Source organism: Cydia splendana, chromosome 9, assembly GCF_910591565.1.
Source record: "Cydia splendana chromosome 9, ilCydSple1.2, whole genome shotgun sequence".
NCBI lineage: Eukaryota > Metazoa > Arthropoda > Insecta > Lepidoptera > Tortricidae > Cydia > Cydia splendana.
In genome coordinates this window covers 5,420,185-5,439,515 of record NC_085968.1, presented here as the reverse complement: position 1 = coordinate 5,439,515, position 19,331 = coordinate 5,420,185, and the positions used below count along the sequence as shown (strand labels likewise).

Sequence of the window (19,331 nt, the reverse complement as noted above, 5' to 3'; positions counted from 1 at the left end):
GAATCATTTCATGTCCATGTTATATTAAAATTGAGATATAAGTGACAATATTGCATTAAACATGCTAATTCACTGCTGGACTGACGGATGGGCGAAGACGTTTGCCAGACGGAAATCAACACTTACCGCGATCGGAACGGAATATTGAGACAGAAAACTGTACACGCACTTTTACACTATTGCACTGTTTTCACATATTAAAAGGGAGCGTAAAATAACGTAATTAAAGCAATAAAGTCAAGAAAAATACGACCCTGACTTACGTGGCCGAGCAATTTACAGCGCCCTCTGCAAATTGATTTTTGACATGTCACGTCAACGACGTTGCGTTTACAAAGTCTGTTAAATTTAAAGCGGCTTTTACACGATTTTATACTCTTCCTGTGAAGTGTTTGCTTATGTCTTATGTTTATTAGTTTCATCTCTTTCCTTAATATGACAAACGAATGTAACGCACAACGCAATAAATACTACTACTTGGCCATACCGCAAGATAACTGATAATAACAAACCAAGGAACAGTAAGTATAGCCGGTTAAACAACTTTGTCAGTAGAGAAAGGCGCGAAGTTCAAATTTTATGAGATGATATCCCTTCGCGTCTACATTTTTTGAATTTGCCGCTTTTTCCTACTGACGGAAATACTACTACTTGACAGACTATACATTACTTACGCGTTTTTAAAACGACCCAGGGTTCCGTACCCACCTGACGGTACCCCACACGGTAGTCTCTCTCTTGAGTGCTCTAGTAAGACATAGACAAAATTTGGGATAGGGGTTGGGACATGAATCTATACTTGGTCAAGCAGATCTTGTCAGTAGAAAAAGGCGGCAAATTTGAAAAATGCAGGCGCGAAGGGATATCGTCCCATAGAAAATTTGAATTTCGCGCCTTTTTTTACTGACAATTAAACAACTGTACCGATATTCGAAACCTAAGAATAATATTGAGAATGGCAACATTGTGTTGTCGGTCGTATTGTCCTTTTCTAGCATATACGTCCCTCTCTCTCTCTCACATTCCCACCACAGAGCAGTTGGTTTTGACAGGTGTTTGACAGTTACCGCCAAAACAAATTTCCAAGTCATTGGCTTGCTGTTTTTCCATCTGGAAGGTCGTGAAGCTAAACTGCTGGTGAGTTTTTGAATTTGTACCCCAGTTTAGCTGACTATATTGAAAAACAGTTTCTAACGGCTTTTGCCGTTCGAAATAAATATTTAAATTTAGTTGTCCGTTAAACTATCTAGCAAATAAAAACGATCCGGAATAGTGATGTGCAAGTGTTTTCAAAGGCTGCTTGCGCGCACCGTGGCTATGCCAATGAAAATACTAAAACACATGTTAGAAAACACATCGAGCTGGTAAAGCGTGCACGTGTCACCATTATAATTTAATTTTATACCTACATTAAGTCTCTTCAGAGTCTTGTTAGTTTAAATCTTTGTGTGTGTGTGTATAATAACGGTTGAAATTATAATACTTAAATGGTGATCTGTGGAGGCATACCCTTCAGTTTTCAAGTGATTTGTGTTTTCGAATACGAAAGGATCGGATAGTTAATACGTGTTACGTAGAACCTACGTATGAAGGTAGAAGCTTATAGACGTGTAGGTTTTATCTGTCCAAGTATCTATCAGCAATTTGTCTTTTTATCCCGTTCCGGGTTAATATAATATTTATTGCAAAATTTATTTTTTGGTAATAAACTTGCTGATAAATAATGTGTACCCGCTTAGGAGTCGACGAAGCCCCGCTTCGCGGGGCTTCTATTTCCGCTCTGAGGGACACAAGGTAACGAACAAACCTACATCGCAAACATTGCATTTATTTTTGTGGAAAGTGAGTACTTCGGCAGTACATAAACTTAAATCTGACTAGACATAGAGAGAGATTAGCATGGCTCTGCGCAAGAATGACATGCGAAATCGTGAAGTATTTCACTCTTTATCTACCAACTTATATCTCTCCAACTAGATCTTTGATTAAAAAAAAAAAAAAAAAAGGTTAAAATGTAGGTAGGTACCTACTTAAATAAATAACTTAGCAGGTACTTACAGCCTAAAAAGGTTAAGGAAAGAACTCTTGCATGTAGTTGCTATATGTGCTTGTGTTATTTTGGATTTGAATAATGTGATTATTAATTCTATACGTAACTACATACGAGAGGGTCAATTCTTAAGCCTACCTACCTACCTACATAATTAGTACACTTGTAAACGTTTCAAATAAAATCGGAAGCCTGTGATTTGGAAGGCATTAACGATACGGGAATCTTTAGATTGATTCATTGACGAAGACGCATGGTTTGGTTCATATTGTCAAATTATATTAGTTAACTGTAGAGTTAAAGTTTAGTTTTGGCAAATCTGCGCGTCACCGTGAATGACACTCTCTAAAAGTGCCTGTTAAAGACTTCTTAAAGCCTTTCACCTTGTCGAGCAAGGAACCCGCAACTAAGGGAATATTACCCACAGGGTATTTGATTTGAATGATATTCTTAAACCTACGTCTGTTATGGTTCCACCTGCGTGAAGTGTGCCTAAGAGAATCTTTTATTCGTTCACAAACTAACGTCATGTTATTTGTGATAAAACCAATATATTATGTACCTATCTAAGCCTGCGCAAGGCTGCCATGTTTCCACCTGCGTAAGGTGTGCCAAAGAATCTTTGATTCGTTCACAAACTGACGTCAAGTTATTGATGATGATATTATAACCTATGTAAGCCTGCGCAAGGCATGTCACACATATTCACAGAAATATAAATGATATGGTTATAACACAAGCGAGCGAGTAGGCCACACGGCTGTTAATCTACGTACAACGGAATGTGTACGATAGCGCCATGTTGCTTTTAGATGATACTGACAACTTGCCGCGCTCTGATTGGCCGATCGTCGCCTAAACGTCAGTTGTCAGTGGTTGTCGCCCATGTTTGTTGAAAACTTTGAACAGTTTAAATTATTTTCAATTGCAATAAAGTGTTGATCGAGTGAAGTTCTTGTACTTATCCTCTCCGCTTTATTTGTGATTCATCCATCACCCAGTTCTGCAAGCATTTATGCATTGTGCAAAATGTATTATCAGTGCTGTGTGTGTAAAACTCTGCGAAAGGACGCTTTTACTTTGTACCGTTTTCCTAGTACTGAGAAAAGACTCATTATGTGGTTGAAGTGTTTGGAAACAAATGGTTTTGGAAATATGTCGCCGGAGCAAGTTCGAAAAGCTTTTATTTGTGAGAAACACTTCGAACAGCGGTTTGTTTCGGCATCGACACGGCGTCTCAACGCGAAGGCTTATCCTTCGTTATTCAGTCAAGATGAGATTAACAGTGGGATCCCATCTCATGAAAATGCCGGTAAGTGTAGAAAATGATAAGAAGTGATATAATAAATCAGTCTAATCTAATTCGTATCATTTACGACCATAAAAGATAATGTCATAAACTTCTATGCAATTGATGACTCATGAATCACGGCATGGTGATTTTATTATGTGTAGGTAATACAAAGTGTTTGTTTATTCCTGTAATAAGAGCATATGTTTCTAGTAAGATAATTATTTCATGCGATCGATATTAATATCTTAACACTTGTGTGTTAATTTTAGCTTAGCATTTTTGTACTTCTTTGGGTAAAGATATCATTGGCAAGTGTTGCAGTCTTTTATTAATTATTTTATTTATATAGAAATTTCCCAATCCTAAAAAAACACCATGCAGAATTTGTAGATAAATAATACCACATTTCACTTTAGTTATTTAAAAATAATATTTTGTTATCAATTTTAGAAAACATGGATCCGCTGAAAGAACATGCATATGTTCGTAAATCACATGACGACCACACATACTGTCAACAAGTGCCTCAAAAAGGTTTGTTTAATTTTTCTGAAATGCATGATAGCCATGATAGATACTCAATTACATTTTAGGTGCAAATTAATGCCTTCTTATCAAAGACATTATTAATATTATTATGCACATATATATTTCATTAATGGTACTTAGATCTGCAAGCAATGTAAAGAATCAATTTCTTGTATTAAGGTCAGGCATGGCTAGTGTTTCCATGGGCAATATTTTTTTTTATAAAATATCACCACAAAAGTAAAAAAAAGTCAAAAGTATTTATTTGTCAAACATAAGTACAGGTCCCATATACATCACTGTATCACTATGTTGTGCCGTAAGGCATACAATTTTTCATTTATGGACTGTGACTGCATGCTGTGCGCAGTTACCATTAATTATCAAAATCATCTAACAAAAATTCACATACACTATAATTATATGTTATTAAATATTTATCATCCAAAATTATCATTTAAAAGTTAATTAAAATCTATTTATACATAATATGCTTTGTTATCTAAAAATTTAAATAACTTACTTTTGAAACTAATCATGTCATCTGTATTTCTTAGTTCAATAGGAATTTTATTAAAAAATTTGGCGCCATTTCAAATATACTTTTTCTAAATAACTCCGTTTTGGAAGGCAATGAATTTATTTTACCACTCTACCCTACCACAGTAATATTTCCAATAAGGAAACAAAACTGTCAGAGGAAGGACCTACATGCCTTACCAATATACGTACATTTTAATTACGCATGTATATAAGAAAAGCCAAAGTTATCCCATAGAAGTATTTCCGTAACTACCCATAACAAATTTGTAGCAATGTGCACTGTGTAGGTCCTTTGGAAGATATTTTATAATAATTATAAGCCCTTATTAACAATAATTTTCAACGGTTTTAATGTGTTTATTATGTATTTCTGTTTTAGCGTCTCCTGCCATTCCATCCACATCGGGGGTTAAATCAACCGCAGTGGGCCATACACCAAAACAGACTATGGGTAAGCTAAATAAATGAATATGACACTATTTCCTATGTATTTTAATATTATCACAAGTTATTAGTAAATCTTATAAAAAAAAATTAAAGTGCTATTTTATGTTACAGCCGTTTCTATAGCCACAGAACCTGTCCCGACAACTTCAGACATTGAAAAGGAGACCATGCCCGAACTATGCAGCAGCTTTATTACAGAACTTGTTGTAGCTGAGAAGGTTACAGCTTGTATTTCACCTAGTGTACAGTCACACAATGAAGGTTAGTGAATTCTTATCATTTTTACAAGCTTTTATTTACTTTCACCTGACCGTTGTCTGTGTGTAATCAAATCTTGCAAGTTAAATTTGATCCACTTACCGGTTTCCGATTGAGCTGAAATTTTACATACATATGTAAGTCGGGTGACAATGCAATATTATGGTGTCATCGAGGTGATCTGATGATGGAGACCGGAGGTGGCCATAGGAACTCCGTGATAAAACAACGAAACCTAATTGTGTTTGGGGTTCTTAGAATTGTCTCGATGAGTATTCGTTGCTTGTGGAAAAAAAAGTACAGTCGGCGATAAAAGCTTGTACCAAAAATGAAATTTTGGCCAAAAACTTATTTTGTGTTATTGTATGGCAGTGACAGTACATATAATAGTACTTAATCATTTTTAAAGCAATGGCAATATTTTATGTTATTGTATGGCAATGACAGTGTTTACATAAAATAGTACTTAAACTTAATCATTTTTAAAGCAAAGGCAATATACCTATTCCCCACTATCATTTGAAACTTTATTACAATGTGATAGAGTTCAATTTTACACAATTTCTAACACTCTTATGCCCATTATAGGGTTATCTCACTCTGTCTTTCGCGTTATGAATATGATGATAGTCACTGAGTAATGAAAAATCAAATCAAATAAATGTGTCATTCTATTTTAAGTGCTCAGAATCACGAAGTCTCTCTGTTCTAATAGGAGAAAAAAAGCCCCAAGGTTTATATTCCTATTTCGTTACCATTTTCCATACTAAGTGAATGGAAATTTAATAATTTCAGAAGTCAATTTGTGTAACTAGTAATTTTAATGAAACTAAGTTTTACCTGTTCAGGTCTCGAAATTCTTGAATAACGATCATCATGTGTAAGTCTAACTAGAGTATGCCCCGTGCGAGCCTGCTAGAACTGAGGCATGATCCATATGTGTGAGACTGATTGTTTCATAATTGTTATTTCTGTTTCAGCAGTCTTTGTAACAACTGCTGAAGCTGCAATCAAACAATCAAATGCTGAAGAGCAGCAGATTTTGCCAGAAGCAAATATTCCAGAATGTGTTGCGGTTGAGGAGGTTACCTCTACCAATTCACCAAGGGAACAGTCTCAAGTTCAAAGTTAGTATTTACCTTGACAATATTTATATTTGATATTTTAGCCGCAATTTGTACATTGTAGTACAATTAAGTATAAAGTACCTGGGAGATTGAGTTTTGCTCGGAAAACATATAAAAACGCTTTACACACTAATTCAATCGTCCTAACTGGCATCCTAACTAAACAAATGGTTCTAGTTAGTGCAGTCAGAGTCTTACTAAACGCAGTTACAAAGAACCGTGTCCCGATTTGGGCCATGGTGCGTCCATTAATGAATCGCATACTAACGGATAGGGGTTTACGAGTACATTCACGGAAATATAGTTTCATTGTTAATCAAAGTGGGCATATGATTATAGGCAACCCAACACTGGTGGCTTAATTGCCGTTTATGTCTGAAGATTCTTCAAGGATATTGTCAAATCTTATAAAATATGTCTCCCATTTCTGTTCATAGACGTTTTATTATTGTGTTAGATGCCTTGCATACTCTTATTACCAAATAATGGGCTAATTTGGTTAATTTTTTTTAATGAGTATTTCGGAACTTATGTACGAAATATCATTTGATATTTGCCAGTCGCTTTTCGGTGAAGGAAAAACATCGTGAGGAAACCGGACTAATCCCAATAAGGCCTAGTTTCCCCTCTGGGTTGGAAGGTCAGATGGCAGTCGCTTTCGTAAAAACTAGTGCCTACGTCAAATCATGGGATTAGTTGTCAAGCGGACCCCAGGCTCCCATGAGCCGTGGCAAAATGCCGGGATAACGCGAGGAAGAAGGAGAATGCGCTAATTTGGCCCGGTAGCAACGAAATCATACCGTATACCCAAAAGAAGGGGAGAGGGGAAATAGTCGGCTCCCCAGGTCTAATCTATGCTATATTTCTTCATTTTATTAGCAATAAGGGCAAGTTATATATCATTTTTGTATAATTTAGAGACGAGGAATTCATTTTTGAAATAATCGTTATACCTTTTCATACAAATAAACTGAATTTTGCACAAAAAATGAATATTATATGTATTTTTAGGACAATTTTGGCCTTTACAATCACAGTGTAGTGATTTATACTAAATAAAATATTGGACAATTTAGCTCATTTATTCCTCATTCTAAAAAGTATCACTTTATAATAGGCACTCATATATTTTTTGTGAATAATAATTTGTAGCGCGCGGCGGTAACGATTTCCATTTAAATTGAATTATGGCCAAAGTCAAACATTTTAAAATGTTAAAAAAAAACTGAATCTGTCATTTGAAAAGTATGAATACAATGTTTCAATATTTTACAGATAAATTACATAGGCCAAGCAATAAGAAGGTATAGAGGGAAATGCTAGGAACACAATTTTTGACTCCGTAACTTTGTTTGGACTAGTTAGGAGGTGAACATATCAAAAGTCCCCGGCCGTAGCCCCGGTGCTGGGGGTAGAGGGGGAAAAGAAGGTCTCATTTTTCGGTTTTTCACTTATATCTTGGAAACTTTGCGTCTTAGCGACATGACTACTAAGACAAACTAAAAGCTGATAATTCTTTTTACAAGTTTTATTAAGTCAAGTTTTTCGATATCTTAAATAGTTTTTGAGATATCCGCTCTTGAAAGTTTATTTTAGGGCTTTCAATTTTATCTTGATATCTACATTAGTGAAGCTGATAGGCCGTGTTTGGTATCATTTGTTTGGGGGGGGATGTCGCTAAGACGCAAAGTTTCCAAGATATCAGTGAAAAACCGAAAAATTAGACCTGCTTACCCCCCTCTACCCCCCAGCACCGGGGCTACAGCCGGGGACTTTTGATATGTTCACCTCCCAACTAGTCTAAACAAAGTTACGGAGCCAAAAATTGTGTTCCTAGCATTTCGATATAGGCTATGCACTATATCTAATGATATATAAGTTACTTCGGGACGCGACATGGCCCAGAACCCATACTATCCGGAATACGGTTCTTTACGATTTAGGAAGGATTTTGGATTAAGTAAGTGTTAGTGTCCGACCGAAACATGTTTTTTTGCCGAAACCGAAACCGAAACCGAATGTTCGGCTTTGGCTCTAGTTTCGGCCGAAACCGAAACCGAAACCGAAACCGAACCTTTTGTAGACTTGTTAAAATCGTTAAAAAAATGTCATAAAACCGCTTTTACACACATATTATGGAGCTGTCAACACCCAATGTCCTTGAAATTGACGTTACTTTAGCAGTTTTTTAAGAAAATTACTAGAGTTAGACCAAGATGATTCTGCAACGATTTTGACAACACACGCAGTGCAAGTGTTATTATAAACGTCAAAACTTCTATGAAATTATTACGTATAAATAACATTTGCACTAGTTGCACTGCGTATGCTATCAAAATAATTGCAGAATTTTCTTAGTCTAACTCTATTCATTCACCAGTCAAGTAAACATGTAGATACAGGGTCAACCAAAACAAAAACGCGAGCGCAGCGAGCGCGAAATTTTTTGTTAAAATATCGCAAGGCCGGGTACCGATCTTCACCTGGGCCTAAAAGTCCGAAGTACCCCAGTGAGGCGAACTTTCATGCGAAGTCAAAGCCGTGCTTCAGGGTTCAGGATAAGTAGTTGAGCACAAACTCCAACCAACGTCCATTGTATTAAAAAGCGAGATATTTCCTTGAGCGCTGGTGGCCTAGCGGTAAGAGCGTGCGACTTTCAATCCGAAGGTCGCAGGTATAAACCCCGGCTCGTACCAATGAGTTTTTCGGAACTTATAGGTATACGAAATATCATTTGATATTTACTATTTGCTTTTCGGTGAAGGAAAAACATCGTGAGGAAGCCGGACTAGTAGTAGTAGTAGTACTAGTAGTAGTAGTAAACTCTTACGTACTACTACTAGTCCCGATAAGGCCTAGTTTACTCTCTGGGTTCGAAGGTCAGTCTGATGGCAGTCGCTTTCGTAAAAACTAGTGCCTACGCCAATTCTTGGGATTAGTTGTCAATTGGACCCCAGGCTCCCATGAGCCGTGGCAAAAATTCCGGGATTACGCGAGGAAGATGATGAGTTTTCTTATTATTCCTTTGCCCAGGCCCAGTAACATGCGACAGTGCTATTTCATTTACTCCGATACAATTAGACAGTGTGCGTGCTATAGGTATTAACAGCCTCTTAAGACTGCGTCTAGTGGCGCCCTCATTAGTAGAATTGTTTTGATAATAAACCAATTAATTACTGTACCTATACATGAATCAGTATATTATGTAGGTACATATTAATATTGTTGTCCTACTTATTCCCCAACTTTTGGTCTTTGTCACATAGTTTAGTTTCATAGTACGAAGTACCATTTCGTAAGTTTCGGCCCGGCCGAAAGGTTCGGCCGTTTTTTGGCCGAAACCGAAACTACAGCCGAAACATGATTTTTTGGCCGAAACTGGCCGAAACCGAAACCGAAACCGAACCTTCGGTCGGACACTAGTAAGTGTCCACATAAAAATTTCCTAAATTAAATTAAATGCTTATATTTTTCAGGTGTTGTTGAAGTTAAAGTTCAAAGTGCGAAAAGGCCACAGAAGCAGAGGAAACGATTGATTGGGAAATTAATGAACCTGACACCAACGGGCCGAATGATATACGACGAATATAAAAAATCTAAACGTCAGGCAGATTTTTACCACAGGGCTAAGAGGGCCTTGAAATTCAACAAAGAGAAATCCTTTCAAGAATTGACAAAAGACATGAATCCGTATGCGAAAACTATTTTGAAAATGCAAATCAACCTTTGCAATAAAAATAAGAAAGGGCGTCGATTTTCATTGGAAGAAAAACTAATAGCACTGTCGATAATGAAACAAAGCCCTAAGTGCTATAGGTTCCTGCACAAAATTTTTATCCTGCCGTCGCGATCGACTCTAAATAAAATGGTTGCAGGACTTAAGATCGAGTCTGGGATTTGTCCTCAAGTATTTGAAGTAATAAGAAGAGAGGTATGTATCTACGTCATAAAATCTTAGGATCTACATTAAGTAATTGATAACTGAGTTAAACAATATCATGAAATCATAATTTTTAATAAAAAATACATTGCGAAGATTGTAAAAAAAAAACTAAAGCAAAAAAGGCATATTAAATTTGAACTTTCGTATTTTGATCACATATTAAAACAGTTAAGACCTGGTCTTACGCGAATTTATTGTGTAACCTTAATTTCCGACGTTTCGACACAGGTTTCAGTGGTCGTGGTCGCAGCTAACTGATGTCCTAGTAAAAAAAAATCGCGTTGGACCCGGTTTTAAATATATTTTAATAAAAGGAATATTGTTTTCATTTTGTTGAAAATTATAGAGTTTCATTGTTGACCGAAGCGAAGCGAAGGTCTACGTTTTGACTCGGGCATTTTGCTTTCGTATGTCCGGATGTTCTCCTCTACAGGTCGCAATTCTTAACCGATTCTCGTGAAATTTTGTGACCGAATTTTATGACTAAATACATTTTTTTTGTCAATCCGGTTTTTAGAAATTTTTAAAAATGGCGGAGTCGTGATACCTGGCGCCTAAACAAATAGTCGTATCGATATCATAAGACTTTTTTCTTTTTGAAACATGTTTACAGAGTTAATAGCAAAAAATGCAGAAAAAAATTATCGCTGGTTTAGTCGGTATTTAGATATTTAATTTTAACTAATTTTAATTTGAGAAGGAGTAGCTAAATTTCGTCAACCCATCTAAGAACTATTTGGCTCAGTTTGTAAACGTTCGCTTTTTCTGTTTGTACAGAGGGTCTGGGTTCGATCCCCAGTAATTGTATGCTGGGATATTATAACTTTTTGTATTTTTTTACACATAAATTTCGTATTGTTTTTCTTTAATTTACTATACACCGTGTTTTTATTGAATTCCGTTAACTTCGGGGTATAGTTAAGTACGTTTATAAGAACTAAATGGCATAGTTAATTTTCAAAAAAAAAATTTTTTTTTTGTTTTCTTTTTTGTTTTTTTTTTTGTTTAAAAAGTAATTAAATGTAGCATATAGCGTTGTTGTAACACGGGCATTACATTTAACTCAACCAAACAATTGAAATCTGTGACATATCAATGTCATTTCGTACCTCAATCGACCGAGATTGTACTTAAGTTTAGTAGCAAATGTATGAACTCATTCTAAACACTAATCAATATGTAAGCCGGCCCTAAGGCAAGTGTACACGCTTGTAGAGGCCTTATAGTAAAAAAATAAATTATGGATTATCTCCGAAATGGACTTAATTAGAACATCGGTGTCTTTGAGAAAGTTACTTGATTTAAGCTCAGGAATGCACCCTTGAAATTAACGGAAATAAAAAAAAACACGGTGTATTTAAAGCTCTTAGCACCATGTTATTTCAAGCTCTGCTCGCGAGGTCTACAGCTCACAGAGCCACTAGTAATAATTGTAATTTAAAAGGGACCTTGACCCGCGCTGTGAGTCATTCTTGGCTGTCCATCGAAATTGAACGCAGCAAGTGTGATAGGTACCTTTTCACTGGCGGTTTATTTAGTAGTTTCATATTGTGTTGAATTTTAGATTTATTAAGGGATCTTAGATATAATTTAGTTTTATTTATATATATACATTTAGTTAAATGTTTTTAACGCTTATCTATGTATTTAAATTTCAGACCGAAAAATGGAGCTACAAAAAAAAACTGTGTTCAGTCATATTTGACGAAATGTCTTTAGAGGCTGGCTTGTCTTATGACAAAAACAAAGATAAAATTAATGGGTTAGTAGAGCTTGGCGAGAGAAAAAATGATTTCGCTGATCATGCCCTCGTGTTTATGTTGAGAGGAGCTGTCCACAAGTGGCAGCAGCCAATAGCCTTTTATTTTTGCCAAGGCGCTACTAAAGGCACAGAATTAAAAAGTATACTCGTGGATATTATCACAGCGGTTGTAGGATGCGGGTTAAAGCCGATATCCCTTATTTGCGACCAAGGGTCAGCTTTCCAAGCGGCTCTAAATTGCCTGAAGGCTGACACAGCGCGTGACCAATTACTGACAAATCAGGAACCAGGTTAGTAGTACTTATAGGTTTAATAACACTTTGAATTGATGTATGTTAAATAATTCTTCAAGGCTTAATTTTTTTTACCATAGCGCGGGGCAGATCATTGCAAAGCCATCGTAAAACAGTTGTAACTCGAAAATAGAATAAGATATTTCAAAGGTGTGATATTTGAAGTGTTTTTTTAATTTTCTGTGTTTTTTTTAGATGGCACAGTAACAATAAACGAAGTCAAACTGATGGTTATATTCGACCCTCCTCATCTTATTAAAGGATTGAGAAATAATTTTTTGAATAAAGACATTTCCTTTGAAGGAAAATTATCCACATGGAGAGACATCGTGGATGTATACGAAACGGACTGCAATAATATGGAAACAAGAATGCTGCATAAGTTAAATGACCAGCATGTGATACCTGAAAAAATTAAAAAGATGAAGGTTGGTGCCGATTTTTACTAAGACTGCGCAGAGCGTCAAGTGACGCCCTCATTAGGGGGTTTGTGTTTTCTAATAAACCAATTAATTTCTGTATAAATAAGTATATATTAGTGTTGTCCTACTTATCCCACAATAATTAATCTGTGATATAGTTTTATATGTTACTTACTTTTGACTTCATCACTTGAACGGAAAAAAGTGGCCACCATTTGCCATTTAGATGATGTAGCAAAATAAAGCTATGAGACAATAATGATTATAATGAACAAAAGTTGGTGAAATCAATAGGGCTACAATTTTAATATATATACTTACACTTACTGGATTATAGACAAATGGATTGGTTTATTAGAAAACACAATAATGAGGGCGTCACTGACTCACTTGACAGTCGATACCCTCTCAATGTGTGAAATCTAGTATAACTAAAGATTTTCTTATACAATCAACTAGCATATGCTTTACCTATGTACTGTAGTAAATGGTTCCGTCCTTATAATCAGCCTATAGATGCATTGAGAATGTTATGACCAGTTGGAATATTTTAATGATTTTATATCCTAATACTCAAGTAATTTATACTACATTCACATTGCTGCATTTTATCCGCTAAAATATAGTTTGGTTATTGGTATTTTAATATATTAACGATATATTACATATTGAGTACTGAAATATATATTTCTTTTCAGGTCAAGAACTGTGTAAAAGTATTTAGTTACACACTGTCTTCGGCTCTATCTTACACAGCCAACTTCTGTAAGTAATTAATTTTTCTCCTTTTCACTAACATAAATAGTTAGGTACCCATTTGTAGAATGCAAGAGTAAAAATATAGTTATACTGGGTGTGGCCTGTAACATGAGCAAATAATTAAAACATAGACTCTACTCCTTAAACGGTGACACTTTTGTTCAACAACTTTTAAAAATTATGAAGTATTTTGACTCCCTATTTTTCATACAAAATAAATATTATCTTCAATGGACGCCATCGCCGCGCCATATCATTGTGATAGACGTTGCTTGTCACGCCTTAAACATAACAAAATTCGCAATACATTGCGTCTTAGAATAAACTTTAAAGTGTATTAGAAATCAAACCACAAGTTATTTTTTAAAGTCGCTGAACAAATGTTGGTCAGTATGAGGAGTACAGCCTACAGTTTAATTTTTTGCTCATATTACAGGCCACACCCGGTATATAGGTACATATCTAGATTAATATCCGGTAGACCGAGAAGACTCAGAACACGAATCCCTACTTATATTATATGCGAAAATATTTGTCTGTCTGTTGCTATAAAGTGCTGCAGGGAATGAAATGAAATTTATGAAGATAGAACAATAGGTATAGATAGTGAATACTATTGATGATAAAGTACCTACTTGAACTTCACAAATCTATTATGCATAAAATAAACAAATATGGTCATTTTCTTGTTTTTAGCTCACTATGCGGACGGCAGACCTGTGAGTGAAACATTAAGAAACACTGCTGAAACAGTTTTGTTCTTTGATAAATTGTTTGATAGCATCAACGGATCAGCAACCTATTCACAAAAGAAAGGAAAAGAGCTACGCTGTGCAGTGACAGAAAAATCTAAGCACCATGAATTTTGGCCGGAGAGCATCGAGAAACTGGAAAAAATTAAATATGTAGATTCCAAGGGAAATCCGAAATCCGTGCCTTCCTTAAAAAACTTTATTGCCACGGTAAAAACATTCATGAAGCTGTGGCAGTTTTTTAAGAGCAAAAATATGACAATAATGCGCCCAAGGTTCTTCAATTCAGATCCAATTGAAAACTTCTTTGGCCAAGTCAGGGCCTATAATTATAGGAACAACGACCCCAACTGCCACAGTTTCAAGAACACCTTTAAATCATTATTGATTACTAGAATGATAAAGTTTCATGGTGACGCTTATAATTGTGAGGATGACTCGGCAGACCAAATAATTAATTTAAAATCATTATTTGAAGATAGTGAAACTGCTAGGGTCGAGCCGGGTCATCCCAAAGTAGGAGATGTAGAAGATACTGTAGAAGAGGCCCAACGGGAGCAACTAAATGTTCTCCATTCGCGAGCGTACACTGCTGGATGGGTGGTAACAAAAACAATGCAGAAATATAATAATCAATGTGACAGTTGCAGAAAAAGCCTTACTACTAAAGAAGGCGCAATCCACAAATGGATTCATCAAAGAGAGTATGATGCCGCCACGAAACGCCTTACTTACCCATCCAGAGGTGCTGTTCGGTGTTTCGGTACAATTATTAAAGAAACAAACGGATTCTTGGAACACCGAGCCCATGAATTAAATCTGACGGCCAAAATTATGGAAAAAATTTTGTTCAACAATCCATTTAGTTTCTTTAAATGTACCACACACCGTGAAATTTTGTCATATTTTATTTCCGTGACAGTAAAGTTCTCGATTACAAATTGGTGCAATAACATTAATAAAATATTAAAAGGAACGGATATTGTGCGGATAAAAAACCGCACTTTGCCTGCGATGCAGCAGAAAGCTTTTTTAAAATATAAGAAAAGACTGAGGAATAAATCGTTTAATAAATAAAATTGTGTTTTATTTAAATTATTGCGACAAGTGTAGTTCCCGGCATTTAAATTGAACACTGACTCAATTTTACTGTATAAGTCGGTGTTCAATTTAAATGCCGGGAACTATATCAATTATAAGTATTAATTTCCTAAGGAGGAGGGGCGGGGGGGGGGGCTGGTCACGCAAGGTTGGCTGTATACGTTACGTCCTTTGCTACGCATCAATTCAAAATTTAAAAAAAAGAAACGTCATACATGACTAGGAGTACAGATAAAATATACTTGTCTAACGTACATAGTCTTTGTTCCCGAGTTGGCGGTCTGATCTCTTTGTAGTCTGTGGTACCTACCTATGTACACGATATGACCAAGGTTACCTACCTATTTAATTATTATATCCCTGACTGCCATGGTATGGGAAATTATTATGTGCTGGCGGTGCTGCACAAGCATGTTTGAAATAAAATATACAAAACTGGCCTAACGGGCGTTTATGAATTATGTATTTTACACCCTTATGTCTGTATTGTGACCCTGGAAGTTTTAAACCACCTGTATCGTAAGTGCTCCCATGCACGGATTAAGTTTATTATAAACTACCCATGCCCTAACCTCAAGGGCAAGTGCTTCTATGCACGGACCAGATACTGTTACCACTTAATTCACTTATCATGACTTGTCATAGTTTGATACTACACGTTTAACAAATTTAAGAACGTGGAATGTACCCACTACAAAAGGTTTTTAAAAACAGTGACTGAATGGCTTGTACGAAAGGTTCTAGCACAACTTCTGGGCGGTCACGCCTAGGGCATGACCCTCTAGTTCTCAATTTATACAAAATTATAGCATTGTGATACTGTTCGCTTGCACAATAAAATAGAGAAACAGGAGCACGCCTTGCGAAAAGGCGAAGCTATTTTGAAACGCCAAACTTTCAAAAATAGATTGAAATATATAAATATGTCTTTGGTGTTGAACATGTACACCCAAACAAATGCAGTCATTTATTATATGTTGGCAAAACTCTGCCAAAGTGTTAGTCTGTCTGTACAGCGTAACCTGAAGGCATCAATGCACATGAATCTCTTGAAACATGGTGGATTAATTAATTTACACCCCGCCTGTGTCTTGCTCTTACCAAATCCACAAGTTAAGGACCTCAACCTATCTAGGTACCCTTCTTGCCCGAGACCTGAAAAAATGTTCACTATAATCTCATGCAGTCAAGTGTCGGAAAACTAGGTCCACACACTTAGCCCCACTGTGAATATATATCTAAAAAGTCTGTAGACTGCCTTCCAGGAGGCGGGATGCTAATAGACTAGCTTATATAGTAGGCCAGAGATATAGTATTCAAAAGCACACTGATCCAAATCCAGTAATATTATATGTATTTCAAAATATAAAATAATTGACAATTCGGCGTATATTTGATATCAAAAAGTTACAATTATCCTTAGTTCATTATGTATACTTATAAATATCAAATAGATTCGACAAAGTGTTGACTCTAGCATTGGATGAAATGGGTCTCTCTTAAAGGGCCTCTGCGCTGTTGGCTTTGGGCCCACGGGTGGCCGGCAAAAGGTCGGGGACCCCATGGTCCGCACAGTTATTGCAAATAATGTATGATCACTAACACACAAATTTGCGCTTTGGTTAAAAACACATGCGATGAGCTAAGGTTTCGAATTAAGTACCTTATTCTTAATAAATTACACACTGGAAAGAGGAAACTGAATATTCAGAATTAAGCAATGCTATGAATGGTTTACATAAATTAAACCACTTTAGCGTTCAGAACCAATCAAGCTTATGCCTACTAGTAGGCACCAGATAAGGTAAATTACTCTTACTGCATATATAGAAATTAATGACTACAATTAAGGTCACTTGATGATAGCTAAACATGAATATAAGCAGAATGAGCCTGCACCTTTACAAATATAATTGATAAGGTTCTGTGGCATTTCTATATTAACCATTTGAACGCCAAGAGCACCAAAAAGCGTCATAACCAGGCGTGCCCACATGAGTGTTATGTTATGGCTTAAGCTCTCAAAGTAACCTTCACAATTTTAAGTAAGGTTTGTTTAGGTACATTAGCTCGCGTTCGCGTTAGTAAAGCGTACAAAGGATTAAATGCATTTTATAGCTATAACCAGGGGGGGGACACTTCAAATGTAGTTAACGTCAGTAAAGATGCAGGCGACTTCTATATCTTGCTTCTGACAAAATTAGCTGACTTCCGATTACACAAACTACTTCACCAGATGTCACTATAAAATGTATATAATTTTAGTGGCATTAATATTTAAATTAAAATAAGTACGAATTCATATTTGTAATTATTATAATTTTCTATAAATTTTGAAAAAAAATAAGAATTTTGTTATAAATTGATTTAATTATGCTGTTTTTTTATGCTGGCAACACTTGCATATCCGCCAAGACATGCAATTTTTTTGCTGTCACTGGAAGAGGGTAAATTTGAAATATTTTAGTGATGGTTCAGCCATTTCCTTCATTACGGTTCTGAAAGAAATTAGATTATAGCCCGAATTAAAACACATGCCCTGTTATGAAAACCTCGAAAGTGCGTTGAGTTGTACCTCTGTGTTGGTCCGCCTCGTCGTTGAGCATTCGCTGTGTGCTGTGTTATTTTGTGCGATATGGACGCTATTTTACAGTAAATTTATTTTGTGGTAGGTACCTAAGTACTAGTAACTTTTGATAAGGCAGGCCACTATCGATAAATCTGCTACAATGCTTAGACTATGTGCTGCTGTAAAAACACTGGTAAGTTCATTTTCACGAATTATGGTACCTAATACATACAAGTTCAAGTTCTTTATTTGCATTCATGTTGTACATATAGGTATTAAATAACAAATGAGTTGTTTCAAACATGAGCCCTACAAGGGCATAGCAATTACTGAATCTAACCTATACCTAATACAAATAAAAATGAACAATTACTTATTAGAATACATCTTAAAACTTATCATTTAAATATTATTAATTAACTATAAAATAAACTATAAGAATCTTCTCATATCTATGCATATGTATAGTTTAAAATCCCATATCTAGATACTCCAGACATGGTATAAAAATATGTGTCATACCTACTTATTTTAACATTATCTTACATGTATCAGGCAAACATAATACAAGGAGAGTGAATTTATTTTTTCAGGAACAATAACCCATCGCTTTCCAAATCCTGACAAGTATCCAGAAGAATTCAAATCTTGGGTCACACTTGTTGGTGGCAAGTTGGAATAGTCTTCGGATTATGAGTACCATAAGAAGAGGATCATTTGTGATAAACATTTCAAGAATGCATCACTCACTTCACTACATTTACCTGGTATGAATCTATAAGATTATCTTTCAGAATTAGTTATACGTATGTAGGAAAAACCAGTCTAACTCTTTATAACGATGTTTTTAGGGTTCCGTACCTCAAAAGGAAAAAACGAAACACTTATAGGATCACTCGTGCGTCTGTCTGTCTGTCCGTCTGTCACAGACTATTTTCTCGGAAACTACTGGACCAATTAAGTTGAAATTTGGTACACATATGTAAATTAGTGACCCAAAGACGGACGGACGTGTAACGTAAAGAAATGAATTTTAAACATGGGGGCATTGGGGGGCCACTTTTGGGCGGTAAATGAGAAAGTTAAAAAATAAAGTTTTTCAAACTATATTTATATACACCCAATGAAAGAGCGCATTTTAAGTACATATATTAAATGTATTTATTTTATAATAGAAGTTATTTAAGAAAATTGCCAAAAAATACCTTGTACACACGTAATAGTTCTTTTCTCAAACATGCAATGAAATATTGATGTTATGTTCCCTAAGCGAGGCTGCGAAGTATAACGTTTCAGGAGGCCTACCGCGAACCACGTTTGAGGTGTTGCCTCCCTGTCACACTTACGTACGAATTCACAAATGCGACAGAGAGGCAACTCATCGAACGTGGTTCGCGGTAGGCCTTCAGGTGCAGCTAGGCTAAGGCCGGCAAAGTCCTCTTTTTAGGGTTCCGTAGCCAAATGGCAAAAAACGGAACCGTTA

At 35.9% G+C, this 19,331-nt stretch overlaps 3 protein-coding genes and 1 non-coding gene across 6 annotated transcripts in view; 3 read left to right on the top strand and 1 right to left on the bottom strand.

The window, feature by feature from the left end:
• Nucleotides 1–312, bottom strand: part of LOC134793446 (protein transport protein Sec24A) — a 37,293-nt gene extending 36,981 nt beyond the window's left edge. Inside the window, exon 1 of the mRNA XM_063765025.1 lies at nucleotides 127–312. The gene's annotated coding sequence lies outside the window, so the exon portion shown is untranslated. The remainder of the gene's footprint in view (nucleotides 1–126) is intronic.
• Nucleotides 313–1,846: 1,534 nt separating this feature from the next.
• On the top strand, nucleotides 1,847–1,950 carry LOC134794062 (U6 spliceosomal RNA). Its single transcript, XR_010144632.1, has one exon. It is a non-coding gene; the product is annotated as a U6 spliceosomal RNA (small nuclear RNA).
• Nucleotides 1,951–2,834: 884 nt separating this feature from the next.
• Nucleotides 2,835–10,277, top strand: LOC134793974 (uncharacterized). 2 transcript variants are annotated; one of them, XM_063765687.1, is made up of 6 exons: nucleotides 2,835–3,362; nucleotides 3,795–3,878; nucleotides 4,795–4,866; nucleotides 4,974–5,123; nucleotides 6,104–6,247; nucleotides 9,724–10,277. In XM_063765687.1, the coding sequence occupies exons 1-6, from the start codon at nucleotides 3,080–3,082 to the stop codon at nucleotides 10,203–10,205; spliced, it is 1,215 nt and encodes a 404-aa protein (XP_063621757.1). In that variant the 5' UTR covers nucleotides 2,835–3,079; the 3' UTR covers nucleotides 10,206–10,277. The 2 variants fall into 2 exon arrangements, with proteins under 2 accessions (XP_063621757.1, XP_063621756.1); XM_063765686.1 differs by having other exon boundaries at nucleotides 6,101–6,247.
• A 214-nt stretch (nucleotides 10,278–10,491) lies between these two features.
• LOC134793973 (uncharacterized) lies at nucleotides 10,492–15,323 on the top strand. Of its 2 annotated transcripts, XM_063765684.1 has the most exons (4): nucleotides 10,496–12,242; nucleotides 12,441–12,673; nucleotides 13,366–13,432; nucleotides 14,123–15,323. In XM_063765684.1, the coding sequence occupies exons 1-4, from the start codon at nucleotides 11,813–11,815 to the stop codon at nucleotides 15,253–15,255; spliced, it is 1,863 nt and encodes a 620-aa protein (XP_063621754.1). In that variant the 5' UTR covers nucleotides 10,496–11,812; the 3' UTR covers nucleotides 15,256–15,323. The 2 variants fall into 2 exon arrangements, with proteins under 2 accessions (XP_063621755.1, XP_063621754.1); XM_063765685.1 differs by lacking the exon at nucleotides 14,123–15,323 and having other exon boundaries at nucleotides 10,492–12,242; nucleotides 13,366–13,440.
• Nucleotides 15,324–19,331: the final 4,008 nt, after the last annotated feature.